The sequence below is a fragment of the Grampus griseus genome (genome assembly GCF_964374135.1).
Source record: "Grampus griseus genome assembly, chromosome: 11".
NCBI lineage: Eukaryota > Metazoa > Chordata > Mammalia > Artiodactyla > Delphinidae > Grampus > Grampus griseus.
Window position 1 is genome coordinate 102,310,835 of NC_139005.1, and position 21,809 is coordinate 102,332,643.

At 59.6% G+C, this 21,809-nt stretch overlaps 1 protein-coding gene across 8 annotated transcripts; it reads right to left on the bottom strand.

Moving 5' to 3' along the window:
• Positions 1-4: 4 nt before the first annotated feature.
• Positions 5-21,483, bottom strand: TUBGCP6 (tubulin gamma complex component 6; the record flags this gene model as incomplete). 8 transcript variants are annotated; one of them, XM_082665668.1, is made up of 25 exons in its annotated part: positions 5-223; positions 302-483; positions 564-777; positions 849-981; positions 1,059-1,253; positions 1,347-1,488; positions 1,583-1,751; positions 1,832-1,967; positions 2,172-2,230; positions 2,385-3,501; positions 3,694-3,765; positions 4,078-4,216; positions 5,428-5,543; positions 5,622-5,710; positions 5,795-5,876; positions 6,460-6,609; positions 7,590-7,729; positions 7,823-7,914; positions 8,121-8,230; positions 8,342-8,420; positions 9,182-9,303; positions 10,305-10,478; positions 15,823-16,033; positions 19,711-19,874; positions 20,743-21,483. In XM_082665668.1, 25 exons carry the CDS (start codon positions 21,481-21,483, stop codon positions 132-134), a joined length of 4,920 nt encoding a protein of 1,639 aa, XP_082521794.1. In that variant the 3' UTR covers positions 5-131. The 8 variants fall into 8 exon arrangements, 7 of the variants coding, with proteins under 7 accessions (XP_082521794.1, XP_082521791.1, XP_082521793.1 ...); XM_082665665.1 differs by having other exon boundaries at positions 1,832-2,230; XM_082665667.1 differs by having other exon boundaries at positions 7,590-7,914.
• Between the last annotated feature and the right edge of the window lie 326 nt (positions 21,484-21,809).

The window sequence follows — 21,809 nt, forward strand, 5'->3', positions numbered from 1 at the left end:
TCCCTCGGTCGCCTCCGCCTCCGTGCGTTCGCTCTGCCCCCGCCCCGGCCCCGCCCGGTAGAGAGAGGCGGGAGTGGGGCGGCCAGCACCTTTATTGCAGCGCAGGCACCCCCGCCGGGGCCGCACAGGCCTCAGGCGTCCTGGTAGTAGCTGTTGAAGTTGATGCGCAGCAGGAAGTCCTCCAGGTGGGGCTGGTAGCCGCGGTTCACCAGCTTGCTCACCACTGGGGGGAGGGCGTCAGTGAGCAGCTCAGCCCCGCCCCCACCCCGCCTGGCCCTGCCCGGCCCCAGGGGAGGGTCACCTTTGAAGAGGAAGTGGGAGTAATACTTGAAGGTGCTGTAGGACTGCTGCAGGAGGGCGAAGTTGGGGTGCTCGGGGCCGCGCCAGGGCTGGGCGATGAGCTGGCTGCGGAACTTGAGCACCAGGCTGAAGGTGCTGTGAATGATGTTCATGACCGGCGCCGCCTTCTCCGTCAGCAGGCCCCTGGGGGGGCAGGCGGGGGCTGCGGTGAGCGCGCCCGACGCGGGGGACACGGGGGACGCGGCCCCGGCCCCGCGCCTCACCTGAACACAGCCTTGTGCAGGTACTCGGCATGGGCGCGCTGGATCTCCTCTAGGTCGCCCACCGAGGCCAGCCTGGCCTGGAACTCACACCAGGTGACATGCAGGATCTGGTTGGCGATGTAGCCCTGGATGACCTTCACGAAGTGCTGCATCTCGTGCTTGAACAGCTGTAGCTGGCGGAACTGCACCGAGCCGGCTGCGTGGCTCACCCGTGCTGCGGGGGGGGGGGGGGGTGTTGAGCTACAGCCACGGGCTGAGGGGACACCGGGGCCCCGCCAGGCTCACCTGTGCGCTTGAGGTGGAAGCAGACATCCTTGAGCGTCCACATCATGAGCTTCAGCTGCAACAGGAAGGAGAAAATGCCGCTGTACCTGCTCAAGCAGCCCTCGGTGACCACGATGTTGAGGGGCCAGTCAACCTGCCAGGGAAGCCAACTCAGCACGCCTGCGTCCCGGGACCGTCCCCCGCCCATCTGCACCAGGGCGCCCTGCTCACCTTGTACCTGAGCTCCAGGCAGCTCAGCACGTCCGGGGCATTGGGGGCAAACGTCTCGGGCAGGAACTTGAGGGCGAAGGAGAGGTTGGCGGCGTGCGGCGTGTCGCCGTGCAGGCTGTACTGCAGGGCCTTGCTCAGCACGGAGTTGAGCACCAGCGGGCTGAGGAGCTCCCCAGGCGTCTGTCCCGCCCCGAGCTGCAGCAGCAGGGCACGGCTGTCCCGAGGCGTCCCGAGGCCTCCAGGCCCCCTCCCGCAGCCCCACCTGTGCCCGCCCCACCCGGGCCTCACCTTCTCGAAGAGCAGGTCGCTGAGGGACTGCGCAAACTCCCCGTCCTCCATCAGCAGGAAGTGCCGCAGCGCCTCGAAGTGTGCCCCGAGGTGCAGCTCCACGAAGAAGTAGTCGACTGCGGCCTTGTTCACCAGGGAGACGCTGGCAGGAGGGGCCAGGCGTCACTGGCCGGCAAGGCGCGGAGGGCCGGGTGGGGAGGGCCGGGCGGGGCGGGGCGGGCCGGGCGGGCACTCACTGGGCAGCCAGCGGGGCCGTGATGGAGTGCTTCATGAGCACGGGCAGCGGCAGCAGCTCGCTCAGCTGCACTGCACTCGCGTCTGCGTCTGACTGGGCCCCGGGGTCCTCGGGGAGGGCAAAAGCTCGGGGCAGCCCGTGGTGCAGGAGGCGGGCAACGGGAGGCTCTGCTGCAGGGGTGACACGGACCACGGTCCCGCACCAGGGACGCGCCGGCCAGGCTCCCTCCCGCCACGGCCAGCCCACTCACACATGGCCTCGTAGGTGTCCGGGTACCGCTCCAGGCAGTACTGCCCCGCCAGGCCCGCCAGGTAGGCCTGCTCCCTGTCCCAGCGTTGGGCCGCCTCCTCGCCAGGGCCTGGGCTGCTCCGGGTGTCTACGCCCTCCTGAGACAACCCAGCCTCAAGGAGCCCGCCTGTTCCCCTCGAATGGGAGAGGACGGACTGGGCGGGGGGCATCCCCCGCGTGCTGCCCAGTCCCAGGGCGGAGCCCTCACTGCCCACGACAGGCCAGGCGGGGGCAGGGGGCCCACCAGCAGCACACGCTGCCCCGACTCCTGGTCCCCAGCCCCTGACCCCGTCTGCCCTGACCTGTGAGCTCGGAGGGCCACTTGGAGAGAGGTCCTGGGAGTCCCCACTCGCCCCCGGGCCTGAGCGGAACGAACGGGGTGGGAGGGGGCGTCAGGGCCCAGCACCTGCCGCTGGACAGCGCCCCACCAAGTCCCCGGGGCAGCCAGCTTCTCACCCGCCCCCCGGGCTCACCGACGCCCCCCGTCACAGGACAGCCCTGGGGGCCCCACTGACCTGGCTCCTCAGGGATACTGTCTTCCAGAGCAGTGGGCGCAGCCTCCGCAGACAGCAAGTCCTGCAGGCCAGTCTCCTCCCCACGGCCAGAGCCGCCTGAGGCCGTCTCTGCAGGCAGCCGTGGCTCGTCTTCCCGGGCAGGGCTCTGGGCTCCCAAGCTGAGGCCTGACCGGGACCCATGGTCAGGGGGCGCCCAGGGGGCCCCGGGCACGTTGGGCTCAGCTTCCCCTGAGAGCAACCCCAGCATCACACTGGACTGAGACACGTGTCCGTGGACGTTCCACCGTGGCCGGGAGGGGGCCACATCCCACACGTTCTCCCCCACCCTGATGCTGGCATCAGACACGTGTCCGTGGACGTTCCACCGTGGCCGGGAGGGGGCCACATCCCACACGTTCTCCCCCACCCTGATGTTGGCATCAGACACGTGTCCGTGGACGTTCCACCGTGGCCGGGCGGGAGCCATTCCAGAAGCATAACCCTCTGTGGGAACACCAGGCTCTGCCACTTGCCCACAGAGCTCCCCCGGGTCCTGGCTGCTCTCCTCCTGGCAGGAGGGGTGCTGGGGGGGGTGCGCGTAAGGCAGAGCCACCCGCCCATCTGGGACACACGTGTCCAGCTGCACGTGAGTGTCCTCCCGCAGCCGCTGCCCCTCACTGCCCAAGCTGCCTCCTGCAGTCTGCAGGGCCCCTGGGGAAGCTGGGGCGGCCACAGACGGCCTCAGGATGGTTCTGAAATCGTACTCCTGTGGCCCGGAGGGCCCTGTGTCCGCTGCTGCAGACAGAGCCAGGGGAGGCAGGTCCGAGCCAATGGTCTGCAGCGCCTCGTCCAGGACGGGGGCCGGGCTGGTGAGCACAGGCTGCTCAGCCCCCTGGGCCGTGGGCAGGAAGTCTCGGATGCTGAGGCCCACAGAGAACGGCCCCGGCCCCTCCGCCTGCTCTGACGGCGGGCCTGCTCCTGGCCCTGAGCCGCAGGCCCCAGCTGCTGGAGGCTCGAGGGGCTGTGGCGTCAGCACGCTCTGCCTGTCGGGGCTGTCCCGGGCAGCCTCGTGCCGCCCCTCATGCCCAGGATCACAGCTGCCGCCTCCGTCGGGGTGCTCAGGGCCCAGAAAGGAAGCCTGAAACACAAGTGCGCGTTGGTCCCTCCCATTATCCGGCTCTGTCCCCCAAGTTCGGTTCTGCACCCAGCACCAAAACCCATGACAGGGGGGCAGTGGGGACACAGGCCAGGCACAGGGCAGCCAGCTCGGAGCCCCACGCTATGTGCCCTGGGTCCTGCCCCGGCCCCTCGCCCGGGAGCGGGCACTCACCTGGAAGCGGGCACCCGGGAGGATGGCCAGCGGCTCCAGGGGCTTCCCCTCCGCCATGTCTTCCAGCAGCTCCTGAAATTCAACCAGCAGGATGTGCGGCGGCAGCCGTGGGGGTGGAAGTCACAGCCCCACCGCCCGCAACTGTCGGGCACCGCGATGCGGCGGGGCTCACGCGGCACTTGGCTCGCAGCCCGGCTGGCGCCCAGCACCACCTGTGTCGTCTGAGGGCAGCACGGCCTCTCCGGGTCACGACCCCTCTGAACACGCGATGAGAGCCTTACTCATGCTCCTCCAGCGGGCACACAGGAAGGTCTGCGTGCGACCTCAGGGCTTCTGAGTCCCCGGGGGGCCGGGGAAGAGCTCCCCTGTGAACAGCAGCACTACCTGAACGCGTTTCTGATCTTCTAAGAGAAAACGAAGCCGAGCGCCGGCCAATCTGTGCCTCTGGACCTTCCACAGCGCCTTCTGCTCCCGACGAGCTGCCTCTGCAGACAACTTGCTGTAATGATCCACCAGGGCCTGCCTGTAGCCACCAAGAGAGGACTGGTCACCATGGTCACCCCACTGTCCAGCCAGTGCCCCGTGGGCTGGAGGCTCTCCGTGGCAGAGACCCCTGATGGGCAGTCCACATGCCCAGCACCTTCCCCGGGCAGGTAGCTGCTCCCGCAACACCTGCAGGGGCCTCGCTGGGCAGGTCTTTCTGGCCCCCAGACTAGGAGCCCCCAGCGGGCAGGCCCAGTGAATTCACTCCGCAGAGTGAACACCAGATGAGCCCCTACACAGCCTGAAGCAGAGGGACTGGCGAGGGGCCGGGGGCTGCCCAGGGCCTCTAGGAGGTGAGGCCTCACTTCGTCAGCTGCGTAAAAGGCAACTTCCCGTTCTGCTGGCGCAAACCCCAGAGAACTGATTATCAATGCAAAAGGGTACCCAGGGTGCAGTGTAAACATTTTATTTGCTTCATTCAAAGCTGGCCTGGCATGTTAACACCCAACGATTTTGATCCTCTCGCCATCAGGAACTGGTTTCAAACCTGGACCGGCCATTTTTAATTCGGTTGTCACAGGCCAGGGACACAGCCTCTACACCTAGTTTCCTCCTCGTGTGAACAGGTGAATAATGTCTACTTACACACACACACACACACACGTGTGTGTACACACAAGACAGCACGGATGCACGGGCACAGGCATACATGCACTCATCACTTGCTGGCTCAGTCACAGCTCCATAAACCGCCCCCAAGGTCAGGACAACTGAGACCCCGAGACGGTGAGCAGGAAGGGACAGCCCCTCCCACAAAGGGCCCCCCTTCGAGATGCCAGCTCTGCTGCCAGCTTATGGGAAATGCAGGGGAGGGCGGGACAAGCTGATGGCACAGCAAGAGACAGACTCGCAGATACTGTGCTGGAGAAATTCCTGTTTCTCTGTCAAACTGCTAACAGGTTTAAGAAAAAATTAGAAAAACAGGAGCTGTTTAACTTAAAAGAAACAAAGAGACAGAGAGGCGACAGGAACACAGAGTGTGCCCCAACCCTGAACCCGAGTCCACACAAACCGACCGCAAGGAGACCTTCTGAGCTCAGACCACTACTCTTCCGGCCTGAACGTACACCTGCAAGGTGTCAAAATAAAAGGTAAAGGCCCATCAAAGATCAAACGAGCCACGGTGTCCCCACGGTGCCCTCGTCCCAGGGAGGCCGACCCGGAGTGGCCACTACGCCCGCGGCCACCTACCTGGCCTTCCTCTCCAGCTGCTCCTCCAGGGCCTTCAGCCTCCTCTGCCGGTCCCGGAGCTCACGGGCGTAGCTGAAGTCATCATCCAGCTCCTCCTGCCTGGCCGCCCGGCGGCGCTGCACAACACCCCCGGCGGCCCCGCTGGTGAAGCCGCCTCCCCGAGCCTGTGCCACCCCCGGGCCAACCCCACCCACCTCCTGGTCCTTCACAAACTGCTCCTTCAGCCTCTGAAACTGCTCTCGCTTCTGGGCATCCAAGGCCATCCGCTCAGACAGCTGCCGATCTGCGACAAGACAGTAAGGGGCATGTTATGAGGAGCCCCAGCAGGCAGCCCCCCGACGCAGAGGGGGACCCGAGCCACACGCACCGCTGAGCGCGCTCAGGACCCTGGACGCCGCTTCCCGGGCCTGGACGATTAATTCTTGTTTTGCAATTTCCATTCGTAATTCCTGAAAAAGACCACCATTGATTGACGCATCTAATCCTCCCTCCCATGCCCCTGGGATGGCCTGGGAGAGGGGTCCGCTCAGACCCTGGGTGGGCTCTGGGGGCACGGTGCCCACCCCACACAGTGGTGAGGCTGGTTCCCAGGCAATCGATACGCTCTCCCAGAGCAATCTGGAGCCAAGACCCCAGGCCTGTATGCCCACCCTGAAGGGGACGGGCTTCCCTGCGGGGACGGAGGGCCAGGCCAGGCCGCCCCAGCAGGGTGTACAGCCTCCTCTGCACCTCCAACGCTCACCCCCGCCACTTGCTCTCTGGGGTCTGCCCAGCCCACATCTCCCTGCTGCCCACCAGGTGCCGGGCCAGGAAGGACTTTCCATCAAACCCCTCCCCAGGCCACAGGAGGCGCAAAGCTTGGGCCCCAGTACACCTGCCCCTCCTGAGCAGGAGGGGAGCCCACTGTCCAGCCCACGCTGGGAGGAGGGGGAGAGGCGCAAGGAACCCTGGGAGGAGAGGGAGGCGCAAGGAACCCTGGGAGGAGAGGGAGGCGCAAGAAAAGGCCCGTGGCCCAAGGCGCCCCTCCCTCACCTTCTCCTCCTTGCTGATGGAGCTGTGGCGCGCCACCCTCTCCATCCGGCCCACGTAGATGGCACAGTCCTTCTCGATGTCCTTCAGCTCCTCGAGGGAGAATATCACCGAGACGCGAGGGACCGGGACATCGGAGCAGCAGAGGTAATGCTGCCGAGGAGGGAGGACCTGCCGTGAGCCCGGAGGCACGCAGACCCACACCCCTCTCGGCCTCCCTGTTTCTGGCGACCCACGCGGACAGCCTGCTTCCTCGGACACCCTGCACTCCTCGCTGGCATCCTCCACGGCTCCAGGACATCACAGGCTGGGCGGGTTTCCGCCCAGGCCAAGGCTGCCCTGTGGCAGAAGCCAGGTCTGCCTCCCACAAATAACACTTCAGAAGAAGCTGCCCAGAGCCGGACACGCCCACACGCACTTCCTAAGGTCAGCTCAGACAGGACTGCCCCAGCCGCCACGCCCTCCCCCCAGGGCCGAGCCCACCATGTCGTCCAACCTCTGGGCTGCTCCTGGGGCCTCACCAGTACGAGTCTCCTCCCCTGCATGGGACGCTCCCACCCAGCCCTGAGCCTGTCCTGGCCGCTCCAGTCTGATCTCAGCCCTGCACTCGGCCGGCTGCTGCCCCCTGATCCAGCCTGCACTCGGCGGTTCCACTGCCAGGAACCCCCAGGTCCACACGCCTGGCCAGCCTGCTCGGACATCAGACAGCACCTCCAGGCAGAGGCTGCCGGTCCACACCCCACCACTGCCACCCGGCCATCTTCCGCAGAGCCTCGGCCGCACGGAGCGCGGCCAAGCCCTGTGAGCGCTGCACAAGAGCCCCTGGGTCCACCTGCCTGGCGACGCAGCCCATCCCTGCCCTGCCGGGGCGGTTTCCAACGCAGAGGAGGGCAGGGAGGAGCCCGCTGCCCCCCGGCCTCTGAAACGCCCTCGGCTCTCCTCCCGTGTGAACGAGCGCCCAGAAACTCAACCGAAGCTGAGCTCGTGAAGCTCTCAAGGGAAGCTGAGGGAGAGGTCGCCACGACCCCTGCTCCAACACGGCTGACCCGGAGCTAAGGACAGAGCACCAGGCCGCGGGGGGCCGGCACACGGCGAGCGGGCAGCACCCTGCGGGGCGCGCCAGCCGCCCTCACCCGGGGGCAGCAGAGCTTCAGCAGGTTGATGGTCTTCCCGCAGACATACACGTCGTGGGCGACGTGCCTCAGGAACACGGGGACGCAGTCCTCCACCTCTTTGGAAATAAGCACGTAGCCGTGGGTCCAGTAAAACTTATCTACGTGCGGGACGAGACAGCCGGCTCTGAGTCCAGCCACGGCCCCGACCCGCCGAGGGTGTGGGGTCCCGGCCGCAGCCGGCCGCCACCTACCTCTGAAGCCCAAGTACTCGTGGTTCACCTGGATCATGAACTCGCCGTAAACGTCTCTGAAGACCCCACTGTACACCCAGTCGTGGATGAACCTGCCGGGGGGGTGGGCCAGTGGTGAGGTGGGTGGCACCCACGGGGGTAGACAGCTGCGCCCCGGTGCCCACAGTCCGAACCCCCCATCGTGCCCTCCCCGTGCCACCCCAATCTCTGATCCCTGCGCTGAGCAGGCGCCCCGACGCGAGGACGAGCTCGAACGTGTTAGGGCTGAGCGGGGCCCCGACCCCATGCCGGCCCCCACCGCGTGTAGGGCTCGCAGCTGGTCTTCAGCAGAGACAGCAGGACCGGGTAGTGCTCGTTGCTGCAGTTATCCAGGGCCTCCTGGTAGAGGTAGGAGAGCAGCTTCACCCCCTGGAGGCGGCAAGAGGAGGGCTCAGCGCACACGGCACAGACAGCAGGCGGGGAGCCCTGCCCGTCCCGTGGGGCTGGCCAGGCCCACACCCGGCAGGAACCCAGACTCACAGTGGGGAACGCAGCCCCGGGCGCTCCGCCCCCAGCACCCAGGAGTCCAGTGCCGACACCGCAGAGCTCAGCCAGGTACCTGGACACACAGGCCGGTGAGACCAGGTGAGCAGAACACGTCCCAGGCCCTACTCTGCCTGTCCAGATGGTCTGGCTTTAAAACCACCTGCACCTCAAGGACCTCAGGTGTGAGCCTCCTACCGGGCCCCTCCCAGGGCACCCCACGCAACGCCACCTCCTCCCCAGGTCTGGCCAAGACTGAATCCCCCTGAGTCCACAACCCTTCCCCAAACCTGCCACTATCCGGCCTCCCCCAGGCTGCCACCTCCTCTGCCCTGGATGGCTGCCAAGTCCCCCCTGGGCCCCTCGCCCCCAACACCCCGCTTCAGGCCGTGCTCCACACGTCAGCACAGCCCGACAGCACCCTCCAGATGCCCCCAGGCTCCCATCTCCAGCCCCAGGACCTCCACACTCCTGCCCCTCTGCCTGCAAGAACTCCTCTCCCACTGAGCCCCTCAGCCCGCCCCAGCCCCCCACTTTGCCTTCTCCAGGTGGCACCTGCCAGCAGCCCTTGGCCTGGCATTTACTAACTGGCTCCTGGGTGCCAGGGGCCGGGTCTGTCTGTAGGCACCCTGTGTGCCTGTCAGGCAGGAGCCCCCGATCCTGGGCAGGGCCTGCATGGTGGGCTGCCAACAGACAGCGCCCAGCACCTCGTGAACTCAGCTGGGTCAAGGGGCTGTCCAGACGCCTACCAGGAGGGCTGTTTTCATGGCCGCCCACCACCCAGCAAGCCCCACACCTGCCCCTGTCCAGCTACCAGGCTGCCGTGCTGAGGCTCACCTGAGCTGCCGGCCCAGTTTCTTGAAGAGAAAGGCAATGGTGAGGAGGCTCAGGGTGGGCGGGGTGGAGAGCACACAGGCCCGGTAGTACTGCAGGTACCTCCTCAGGCCGCTGGTGAAGGCCTGCGGGGCAGGGGGCAGGGGGCTGGGAGGAGGACGGCTAGGCACTTGGGGAACTGCCACCAAGCTCAGAACCAGAGGACAAGCCGGTGCAGGCAAAAGGCAGGGCTTCCAACCCCAACCCTGGGGCTCCGTGTTCCAAGGAACGGGCATCTGTGGGTCACGTGCGGACACCGAGCCTGGCCGGAGCCCGAGGCCACTGCAAATCCTGTCCCCGCAGCCAGGGCCAGCTGCACCGGGAAACCGGACCCTGCGGATCCCAAGCAGCTGGGCTCTGTGCACAGACGCCAGCCCTCAGAGGGTCTCTGGCTGCTCAGATCACTGGGGTCTCGAGGACACACGTGTCCTGGGCAGCCACAGCAGTATGGCCCCAGCTCAGCTCATGCCGTTCCAGGAGGTCTGCGTGGAACACTCCAGAACAAACGTCAGGCACCCCCCAGCAAGGAGACAGCTGTCCCGCCCTCACACCCCAGAGAGCCGACACATCAGTCCTGTCTTGGTTTCCTTCTGCCCTCCTAGCCCCACTGTGACCCATCCTAGAACCTGAGCCTCGTCACGTCACCCCAGCAGCCCCGCTGCGTTGCCCGCACCCTTCTCTCAGTCTGGATGCCCCTCCCACGCAGCTGCCCCCGCTGCCCTGGGGGCTGTTGCCAGCGAATGGGCCAAAGACAAGGCTTTCAAGAGGACCTGGTTCAGCCCCACACCAGGGACCCAGTGGGGAACAGGCAGCATGGGCCCAACCCACACCGCCTGGCCTGCCCCCGGGGCCCCCAGCACTGGCCACACCTGCCTCGCACTCTCTCGTGGCCCCAACATGTCTGCCCCAGGTTTCCAGTGAAGTGACGGGCCAGGTAAGACGTAATCGCCGGCCACCCCATTCCTGAAGGGCAACTGACGGATTTGGGACATCACCGAGGAGAACACCGTTTGTACTCAGAGGCCCTGGTGCAGGACCTGTGGACAGCTCTCAGGCACACCTGCAGCAGCATGAGGCGGGGCCGTACCTGGAACACGAGGCCCTCGCTGCACGAGGAGTCCAGCACAGGCTGCAGAGAGAAGTGGCTCAGGCGCGCGTAGTGGGTCCCGCACTCAGCCACCTCCGAGAGGAGGCTGCTAATGCTCTCGGGGGATGCTCCTGAGACGTGGACACCCTGCTTCACCGTGAAGGCCTGCGCTGGCTGGACAGGACGAAGGCGGGGGTCACTGGGGCCGGGCATCCAGAGCCAGTGTGGCTGCATCCCGTTCCACCCGTGCACCCCACCACAGCACTGCCCACAGCACCCCCAAGACCAGGGGCCCCGACCCAGATACACACACAGGAAAGGGCGCAGGAGGCAGAAGGCCTTCCAGGCTACCTGAGGGGTGCACACAGACACCTGCTTGGGGCTGGGGCTGTGAGAAAGTGCTTGCCGTTAGATCAGGCACCTGTCCTGAGAAAATAATGGAAAAGGCACACAGACACCTGCCATGGCGTGTTCCCCACAATATGGTTTACAACCGCAGAGCACGGAAACAACCTAAAAGAGGGCTGACTGCAACCACACTTGTGGGATGCAGTGAAAGCTGTGTGAACAGGAAAACGTACAGCTGCAGGTACCTGCGCTGAAAAGAAGGTCTCAAATAAATACCCACACTGTACACCTTAATGAAATAGAAAAAGAGCAAATGAAACCCAAGGCTAACGGAAGAGAAACAATAAAATAGGGAATAGAGGGGCTTCCCTGGTGGCGCAGGGGTTAAGCATCAGCCTGCCAGTGCAGGGGACACGGTTTGAGCTCTGGTCCGGGAACATCCCACGTGCTGTGGAGCTACTGAGCCTGCGCACCACAAATACCGTGCTCTGCAACGAGATAGGCCACCGCTATAAGAAGCCCACGCACCACAACGAAGAGTAGCCCCCGACTGCCACAACTAGAGGAAGCCTGCGCACAGCAACGAAGACCCAACACAGCCTTAAATTAATTCATTCATTAATTAATTGGAAAAAAATAGGCTGGGACCAGCACAACACCTCCCAACAAGATAATAAATGTTAACGTCATGTGAATTTTACAATTTAAAGAAAATAAAATCAACAAAAACCCCAAAATGAAAAGTCCAACACCATATGGCTTCACTGGTAAATCCTACCAAACAATTAAAGAACTACCACCAGTTATTCTTAAACTCTTCCAAAAATTAAAGAGGAGGGAACACTTCCTAATTCTAAGAGGCCAGTATTGCCCTGATGCCAAAGCAAGATAAAGACATTACAAGGAAAAGACTACAGGCCAACATCCCTTATGAACACAGATGCAAAAATCCTTGATAACATATTAACAAACTGAATCTATCAGCATGTTAAAGGATTATACACCATGACCACGTGGGTTTTATCTCAGCAATGCAAGGGCAGTTCAACATACAAAAATCAATGTAGGGACTTCCCTGGTGGCGCAGTGGTTAAGAATCCCCCTGCCGATGCAGGGGACACGGGTTCGAGCCCTGGTCCGGGAAGATCCTACATGCCACAGAGCAACTAAGCCCGTGTGCCGTAACTACTGAGCCTGCACTCTAGAGCCCGCAAGCCACAACTACTGAGCCCGCATGCCACAACTACTGAAGCCCGCACGCCTAGAGCCCATGCTCCGCAGCAAGAGAAGCCACTGCAATGAGAAGCACGCGCACCGCAATGAAGAGCAGCCCCCGGCTTTCCACAGCTAGAGAAAGCCCACACGCAGCAATGAAGACCCGAGGTAGCCAAAAATAAATAAATGAATAAATTTATTTTTAAAAAATCAATGTAATACACATTAATAGAACGAAGGAAAAAATTAGATATGATCATCTCAGCAGATGCAAAAAAACCAAGTGACAAAACTCAATACTCTTTCATGATGAAAACACTCAATAAACTAGGAAAAGAATGGAACTTTCTCAACAGGATAAAGGCCACGTGTGAAAAACCCACAGCTCACGTGACACTCAGTGGTGAGAGACTGAAAGCTTTCCCCCGAGGATAAGGAACAAGGCAAGGATGGCTGTTTTCACCACTTCTGTTCAACATAATACTGGAAGTCCCAGCCAGAGCAATTAGGCAAGAAGAAGCAATTTTAATATCCAAATTGGAAAGGAAGAAGAAAATTATCTGTCTGCAGATAACATGATCTTATATACAGAAAACACTAAAGAATCTACAAAACACCTGTTAGAGCTAATAAAGGAATTCAGCAAAGTTCCAGGATATGAAATCAACAAACAAAAATCAGTTGTACTTCTATACACTTGCAACGAATAAGCCAAATAAAGGAAACTAAGAAAACAATTCCAGTTACTAGTGTAACATAAGAATAAAATCCTTAAGAGAGAAACTTAACTGAGAAGGCAAAAGACTTGTTACAGTGAAAACTAGAGAACATCGCTGAAAGAAATTAAAGACCTAAGTAAACGCGAAGACACCCAACGTGCACGGACTGGAATGCCTAGTAATGTTAGGGTAATAATACACCCAGGGACTTCCCTGGCGGTCCAGTGGTTAGGACTCAGCACTTCCACTGCGGGGGGCACAGGTTCAATCCCTGGTCAGGGAACTAAGATCCCACATGCTGTGTGGTGTGGCCAAAAATAATAATAATAATACACCCAAATCGATCTGTGGATTCAATGCAATGCCTATCAATATCCCAATGGTGTTTTTAGCAGAAATAGGAAAAACCATCCTAAAATTCATAATGGTATTGCAAGGGGCCCTGAATAACCACAGCAATCTTAAAAAAAAGTTGTAAAACTCACACCTCCCAAGGTCAAAACTTCCTACAAAGTTACAGTAATCAAAACAGTGTAGAACGTGGGGAGTTCCCTGCTGCCCTAGTGGTTAGGACTCGGCGCTCTCACTGCCGTGGGCCGGGTTCAATCCTTGGTTTGAACTGAGATCCCGCAAGCTGCGCAGCACGGCACCCCAAAAAAACAGAACACTGTAGTACTGACATTAGGACAGACGTGAAGACCAGTGGAACAGAACAGAGGCCAAAAATAAACACTCACATATACGGTCAATTAATGCATAAGGATACCAAGACCATACAAATGGGGAAAGAACAGTCTTTTCAACAAATGGTGCTCGGTAAACAGACTATCCACATGCAAAAGATTTGAGTTGGACCCTCCCCCTGCACTTGAGTTAATACAAAATTAACTCAAACTTGATCAAATATCTAAACTTAAGAGCTAAAACAATAAACTCTTAGAAGGAAACATAGAGGCCTTGAATTTGGTGATTTCTCAAATATGACACCAAAGGTACAAGCAACAAAAGAAAGAAAAAGAAAACCTGAACTTCATCAGAATTAAAAACTTTTGTACTTCAAAGGATACTATCAAGAGAATGAAAAAACAACCTACAGAATGGGAGAAAATATTTGCAAATCATATATCTGATAAGGGATTACTATCCACAATATATAAAGAACTCCAACTCAACGGCCCAATTCAAAAAAGGGCAAAGGACATGTGAGGACACAGTAAGAAAGCCGCTGTCTGAAAGCCAAGGAGAAAGGCCTCAGGAGAAATTAATCCTGCAAGCACCTTAATATTGTACCTCCGGCATCCAAAACTCTGGGAAAATACATTTCCGTTCTCTAAACCCAAAAACAACCAAACAAAAAAAAGGCAAAGGACCAAAATAGACATTTCTTCAAAAAAGACAAGCCCATGAAAAAATGCTCGGGACTTCCCTGGTGGCGCAGTGGTTAAGAATCCACCTGCCAACGCAGGGGACACGGGCTGGAGCCCTGGTCCAGGAAGATCCCACATGCCATGGAGCAAATAAGCCCGTGTGACACAACTACTGAGTCTGTGTGCCACAACTACTGAAGCCCGTGCGCCTAGAGCCCATGCTCCACAACAAAAGAAGCCACCGCGGGCTTCCCTGGTGGCGCAGTGGTTGAGAGTCCGCCTGCCGATGCAGGGGACGGGGAAGATCCCACATGCCGGGGAGCAGCTGGGCCCGTGAGCCACGGCCGCTGAGCCTGCACGTCCGGAGCCTGTGCTCCACAACGGGAGAGGCCACAGCAGTGAGAGGCCTGCATACCGCAAAAAAAAAAAAAAAAAGAAGCCACCGCAATGAGAAGCCTGTGCATCGCAACGAAGAGTAGCCCTGCTCGCCGCAACTTGAGAAGGCCTGCACAGAGCAATGAAGACCCAGCGCAGCCAAGAATTAATTAATTAAAAACAAAAAGGGAAAAAAATCTTAAAAAAAACAAATGCTCAGTATCATTAGCCATGATGGAAATGCAGATCTAAACTACAATGAGATACCACTTCACACCTGCTGGGGTGGCTACTATTTACCAAAAAAGGGGTGGGGGGATAAGTACTGGTAAGGACGCAGAAAGACTGAAACCCCAGGCCACTGCTGGAGGGAGTGTGAAAGTTAAACGTATACCGGATGACCCCTGCAATTACTGCAATTCCACTCCTAGGAATATACCCAAATGAGCTAGAGGCTGGGGCTCAACAGATTCTCGTGCACCCGTGTTCACACAGCACGATTCACAACAGCCACAAGGTGAAATCCACACAAGTGTCCATCAACGTGATGAATGGAGAGCAAGTGCGGTCTATGTACGCATGGAGCACTTCTCAGCCTTAAAAGGGGGAAATTCTGACACTGCTTAGAGCATGAATGAACCCTGAGAACATTCTGCTGCATGAAATAAGTCAGACGCAAAAGGACAAACGCTGTATGATTCCACTCATGAGGAAAATCACAGAGACAGGAAGTAGAAAGGTGGGTACCGTGGGCTGGGGGAGGGGGAAATGGGGAGTCAGTGTTTAATGAGGACAGAGTTTCAGTTTGGGAAGATGAAAAATTTTGGAAACAGACAGTGGGATGATTACACAACATTGTGAACATAATTAATGCCACTGAATAGTACGCTTGATAGTGGGTAAGATGGTAAATTTTAAGTTACGTCTGTGTTACCACAATCTTAAAAGGGTGGAGAGGGCTGCTTCCCCTCCACAGAGAAGGGCCATTCACACAACAGAACACTATGAGGCCACGAACGCGGAGTCGGAACAGCGTCCCAGAGGGCATCCCAGCACCAGGACCGCCTAGAGTCGGCTGGAGCGCGTCTGCGCCAAGCCCAGGACGTGCTTCTAGCACACGCTCCACCTGAGAACAGCCCTGGGAAGTACACTGAAGACACAGAGAGACCGGGCACAGGACAAGGGAAGCATGTGCAGAGCAACACATACAAAAGGCCCCACCCCCCCCACCCCCCACCCCCGCCCGCACTTCTCGAGGATCCACGGAAACGGGTACATTTCTCTTCTTTCACTGACGGCAAGAAACATCTTACTTTTATTCAGTTTTTAAAAGGATGTTAATGAATTAATACTTTTTAGAACTGAAACGAAAAGACAATCACCAGGCAGGCGGCCAAGTGGGCTTCCCGACCACACGCCACCCTGGACTCCGTGGCCGCTGCCCTCCCCCTCCCACCCAGCGCCCAGGTGTGTCACGTGTGAGCATGTCCTTACCTGGCAGAGGGAAAACGTGGCGGACACGACCCCAATCAGGATGTTGAGCGCATCCTTCACCAGCTCGCACTCCTTCACCAGGACGGGCTGCGGGGCTTGCAGGAGGCCCCCGCCCAGCACCTGCAGCCCTGCTTGGCAGAGCCGGCAGGACCTGTCGAAGGCGGCCCTTCCGGCCTCGGTGAGGTAGGGCTCCTCTCGGTGGCCAGGCGGGCTGTGGGGGACAGAGGGGGGCAGCGAGTGGACGTGAACAGAAGGCGGGACAAAGCGGTTCAACAGCATAAAACGTCTAAGACCAGGTGTGACTCCCCACGGCCCCCAGCCCTCCAGCAGCGCCCGGCAGGCCGTCAGACGGCGCCGCGCAGACAGGGTCCGGAAGCAGCAGCACACGCCCGCCCCGCCCAGCGCCTCCGGGCACACGGCGGTCCTCCGGCTGCCCACCGGCTCGCGACGGCCTCTACATGGGAAACAACACCCAAGCCTGGAGCAGAACATTAACAACAGCGCACGTGTCCATCGCCAGAGGAGTGGAGAAGAACGCGATCCGTCCACACGAGGGAACTATTATCCAGCCTTAAAAAGAAAGGAAATTCTGACACAACGTGTCAGATGCTACAACACAGAGGAACCCTGAGGGCGTGACGCTGTGATACAAGCCAGTCACAAGACAACAAGTACTGAGTGACCCCACTCCTGTGGGGTCCCTAAAGTAATCACAACCACAGAGACAGAAAGGAGAAGGGTGGGGGCCAGAGGCTGGGGGAGGGGGAGGGGGAGTGAGTGTGTAATGGGGACCGAGCCTCAGTTTGGAGAATGAAACAGTTCTGGAGACGGATGGTGGTGATGGTCACACCACGTGAATGTCCTTAATGCCACTGAACCGTACACTTAAAAAGGGTTAAGATGGGGCTTCCCTGGTGGCGCAGTGGTTGAGAGTCCGCCTGCCGATGCAGGGGACGCGGGTTCATGCCCCGGTCCGGGAAGATCCCACATGCCGCGGAGCGGCTGGGCCCGTGAGCCATGGCCGCTGAGCCTGCGCGTCCGGAGCCTGTGCTCCGCAACGGGAGAGGCCACAACGGTGAGAGGCCCGCGTACCGCAAAAAAAAAAAAAAAGCCTTAAGATGATAAATTTTACGTTATGTGCATTTTATCACCCTCCCCCCACAAAAGCACAAAGAATGTACAGAGGAAAAAGTCTCCTGAAATTCCAGGAGAAATCAGGCCAGCTGGGTCTCACAGAGGGTGGCTCTGGGCACACATCCACCCCTGAGGTCTTTGCCTATGGGGGTCCTGTAGGAAGTTCAGGAACTACCAGTGTCTGCCCAGCCCGGTCACACTGTTCAAAAGAGGCCAAAAAGACAGTATCACTTCTCTCTTTTTTTTTTTTTTGCGGACCGGGGCACGAAGCCGTGTTCCCTGCATCGGCAGGTGGACTCTCAACCACTGCGCCACCAGGGAAGGCCAGTATCACTTATTAAACATTCCTTTGGAAACCACCAACCCTACTGAAAGTATGAAAGAACTGTTCTTTAAAATCCACTGGAAAGAGTAATTTCTCAATAAAAGGAACCCGAGAAAAATCTCAGAACTTGTCAAAACCAAAAATGCTTTTTAACGAACACTGCACCATAATGCGCTCCTTCCCTCACTCACCAAGTGTCTGAGAGCAGCGGCCAGAGCAGGACAAGCCCAGTCCTTATGGGGCAGGTGCGCGGACACAAGCTACAAGGAGGCGCGACTCACCGCCCATGACACGGGTCCCAGAGGGATCCGAGACACTGGTCAGGAAGGCCCTGGGAGCAAGGCCACACCTGGAGCAGTGTCCCTGGCGGAGGGAGCGGCCTGTGTGAAAGCCCAGAGACAGGAAGAGAAAGGGGCCAGGTGCTCGGGGCTCAGTGTGGGGAGGGCGAGGGCAGGGGCTGGCGGTCCACAGTCCAGATGGGGAGGCCATGAGGCATGGCAGGCGGAGTGGCGGTGCACCTCTGATTTCCATCCCTGGAAAGTGGTACTGGCCGAGTGGAGGACAGCCTGAGTGGGCAGGAGAAGCGGGCAGGACGGTCCTGAGTGCCCCGATCAGCAGGTGGGGCCCAGCCGGGCCACGACACCAGCCCACACTCCCTTGGGGCAGGAAGAGCTCGAGGAAAGGAGGAGACTCGGACCTCCAGGGTCCTTCCGAATGGCCCTCCAGGGGGTCCCCCGGGGGATGCATGTGCTGCAAGCACCACCCCACTGCGCACGAGTGCTAGGCTCCTGCCCACCCTTCCAGGGCCAACTCCCGACCACTGTGGCCACACGACCCTTTCAGTGGCTCAGAGCTGAGGGAGGAGAGTCCATGAAGGAAAACAAACTCACACTTGGACCCACAGAGAACTTGGCCTTTAACATCAATGAAACCACTTCCCCAGAAAGGGCGACAGACACAGAGGACTCCTGGCAGCAGGGAGACCGACGCTGGCTCACAGGGTGAGGCACAGGGGCAGGGGTCCTCTGGGGGTTCTCAAGGAGAGGGCAGAGCTCACAATCCAGGGGCTGCAGGTGGACAGGGCGCCGCAACTGCCCATTCGTCAGAGCTCCCGGCAGGAAACTAGTAGGCGGCTGGGATTCAACTGCAACAAGTTCCCGAGATTCTCCAAATGAACTCGAGTGACAGGCCTCAGGGGTTGGGGCAGCAGGTTACGATGGAGCAGGCAGTGGAAGAGCTTTGGGGGAGTGAGCTCAGGCCGTGCCCAGCCACGAGCTGGCCGGGCGTCTCCTGCGGGAGCGCGGGGCACAGGCTATCGCACTGGCTGCCGTCCTCCTGGAAGGGACACCGCAAGGTACTCCTCACGCTGGAGCTGTGGGGCCAGTTCTGCTTTCGGGGGACACTGAGGGGATTAAGCGCATTCAGAAAAAGGGACGAGGATGTTGACCAGCTGAGCAACCATGTCTCCTGAACAGTGACCTGCAAAACTGAGCCTAGCAAAGTGGGAACTGGTAACTGAAATACCACTAGCGAATATTTACAAAAGAAAGCAGTAGCTGCTTGACGGCCAGTGCTTAGACTCGTGAGGGGTTAGCAAACAGCGGAGCGACTAGATTTGCTCTGTGCACACAAGACAGGGCAAAGACTTAACAGGAAGTCACAGAGCAGAGAAGCCCCTCAAAGACAAGACAACCACCAAAACCGACGGTGCCTGGGGGAATCCATGTGGGGGAAGATGACCACGCCAGGAAAGCGACCCCAGCAGGAGCAGGGCCCACACAGCATCCCCGAGGGCGTGCTCACCCTTGGGAGGCACTCGGCTCCCTGGGAACCCCACCTCGTTCACTCAGTGCTCCCCAAACTGGCATCCCACAAAAATGCCAGCAGATGAGATGCAACAAGAGGATCCCATGACCAAACATTTGGGAAATGTGTCCTCTACCCCCACTCTGGGAGGTTGCGAGACACCAGCACACTACAGACTGAGAGATCCTGTGTGCAGAGGCCGTGGACGGGAAGAGCATCTACCAGGGAAACACTGCGAGGACCGAACTTCTCACCAGAGGACCACCCTCAGTCGTTATAGACGTGAAGAACGTTCCCTCGTCAGCACCCCAAGCCCAGCACTGACCACACACCTCCGACTGGGAGCCACCGTGGCCAGGATGTAACTCAGTTACCAACTGACCACTCGGACTGCGAAGTGCGATCTGCAGAAGTTACTGGTTCAGTGGGAACCTGCGTAGGCCCAAGAGCCCTCTCCGCCTGCACTTCTCTCAACCCCTCGGGCGCAGACAACTTGTACACAGCTTGACTGAAACTTGCAAGTTCCTAAACCCAACCACCTGGGCTCTCTGAGTAAAGGCCAGGTTCACCGGGGGCGGGGGGGGGGGGGGGGCACTGTGCATTTTAAGGCAAAGCTCACGAACCATCCAACTTGCTCCCAGCACCTCCGCTTGCTGGCCTCGTAGGTGAGCACGGCGTCCCACAGGTCAATGTCTGGAGTCATGCCCGGCTCAGACTGGGAATCAGGAGTCAGATTGGATGCTGATTGAAACCCTTCATCTTCCGACTGATCCACACTCGAAGAGACCTAGAGGCCAAGGGAAAAGGACATTTCACCTGGACATGGTGTCTAGATTTCACCTGAGTGGGATGAGAGCTCCAGGGGCACTTCCACACGCTTCCATTTACTCTATGGGAAGGACCCGGCAGAACGTTTCTTCTATTTTCCTCAAGCACATAAGCAGTACACCATGTTTTCACCCCTAAGGAATCATTTAAGGAATTAAACTCATTCATTACCAATTCCCAATTTCACACAACACAAGCTTGCTGAGGCTTACGAGCCTCAAAATAACTTACAATGACATTTTTCACAAGATGTCTCCGATCTGGAAATTCCATTTTGGGGAACCCAGCATGAAAAAGTCACATAGACACAGAAAAACTCACGTCCGCCCAGATGTTTGCCACAGCATTACGGTTGAAAACAATCTAAATGCCTCACAGTAAGGGAATAACTGAACGATGACAGAACACCCTTTCAGCAAAGCCGCAAAATGCAAAGGCAAAAGAAAATTTACTTAATAACGGAAAAATCCCACCTTACCGGGAAAACAGCACATAACACTACACGAACAGCAGGAACAAATGTTTTTTGCCACCTATGGCTACTGAACACTTGAAACGCAGGAAAGAACCGGATTTATTTCATCTTCATGAACTTGAATTTAAACATCAACTCGAAGGCAAAAGAAGTGACTGAACAGTAAATACAAGAGGAAAGCGGCACGTGGCCGGGGGCTGCGCGGGAGGGGAGGGGGGTGGGGTGGGAGTCCCCACGGCTCAGCCGCCAGTGCTCCGAACTCCAGCTGTCCTCCTTTTGCCCCGATGGAAGGAAGGTCAAACGAGGCCCTTCCCAAGCCCGGGGAGCCGGAGGCAGGAAGCAAACACTCTACCTTGATGGCCAGTCCGGAGAGGTCTGCGCTGTCCGGCACCGGGGGCAGGTCCAGGCGGACGTCCAGGTCGGCCGTGCGGCTGTGCACCAGGGCTCCAAAGAGCGAGACGCGGGTGTCCCTCTCAAACCTGTCCCCGCAGGGGTCGCCATACGAGAAGAGCCCGACGGCGGGCAGGCCGGTGCCCGGCGCCGCCTCCATCACCTGCAGCGTCTTCCGGACCAGGTCCCGACACAGATACTCCTCTCCGGAGATGAGTGACCGCACGTCCGCCTCCAACCCGCTCAGGTCGGCGCAGTCGTAGCCGCCGTAGGGAACGTCTCTCCCGACGGGCCGGCTGTGCAGGAAGAAGTCCCGCCGGCGCCGCAGCATTCGCGGGGGCCCGCTGCCCGCCAGGCGCACCAGCAGGTCCAGCACGGATCCCAGCTCCGCCAGCGGCCGGCGATGCGCGGCCTCCAGCTCCTCCACCAACTCCTCCAGGCGGTCGGCCTCGGCGCCCAGGCCGCTCACTCGCAAGTCGAAGGACAGCATGAGGATCCTGTTTTTCACCGGGAGTCTCGGGAGGCCGGGCTGCAGCTTGCGGGTCTCATCTTGAAAGAGGCTCGTGAACAGAACGTTGTAGGCCACCCTCTTGAGGCTCTGCTTGGCCTTCTTGCGGCTCCCGCGGCGCTGGCCAGAGTGAGCCTTCGCGGCCGGCAGGAGGGCCTCGCACAGGTCGTCCACCAGCTGGGGGACGCTGGCCATGCCCCCTCCTCACGCCGGGCCCTCGAGCGCGGCCTGACTCGCCTTCTCGGGGCCCCGGAGAGGGGACGGCCGGCAGAGGCACCGCCGAGGACGGAGCGTGGGCCACACCCGCGCGCCCGCTCGCCTGCCGGATCCCCTCACCCCGGAGACAGCGCGCAGCCCCAGCTCCCGCCACCGCGTCACCGCCGCGCGACCAGCCAGACAGCCGGAGCAAGCGCACCGGAACTGCGTCACCTGGGAGGCGGGCGGCACGCGCGGAGGGGGCGGAACCTGGAGGCCGCCTATCAAGGGCCCTTCCGCCCTGGAGCCTCGTTCCCACCGGTGGG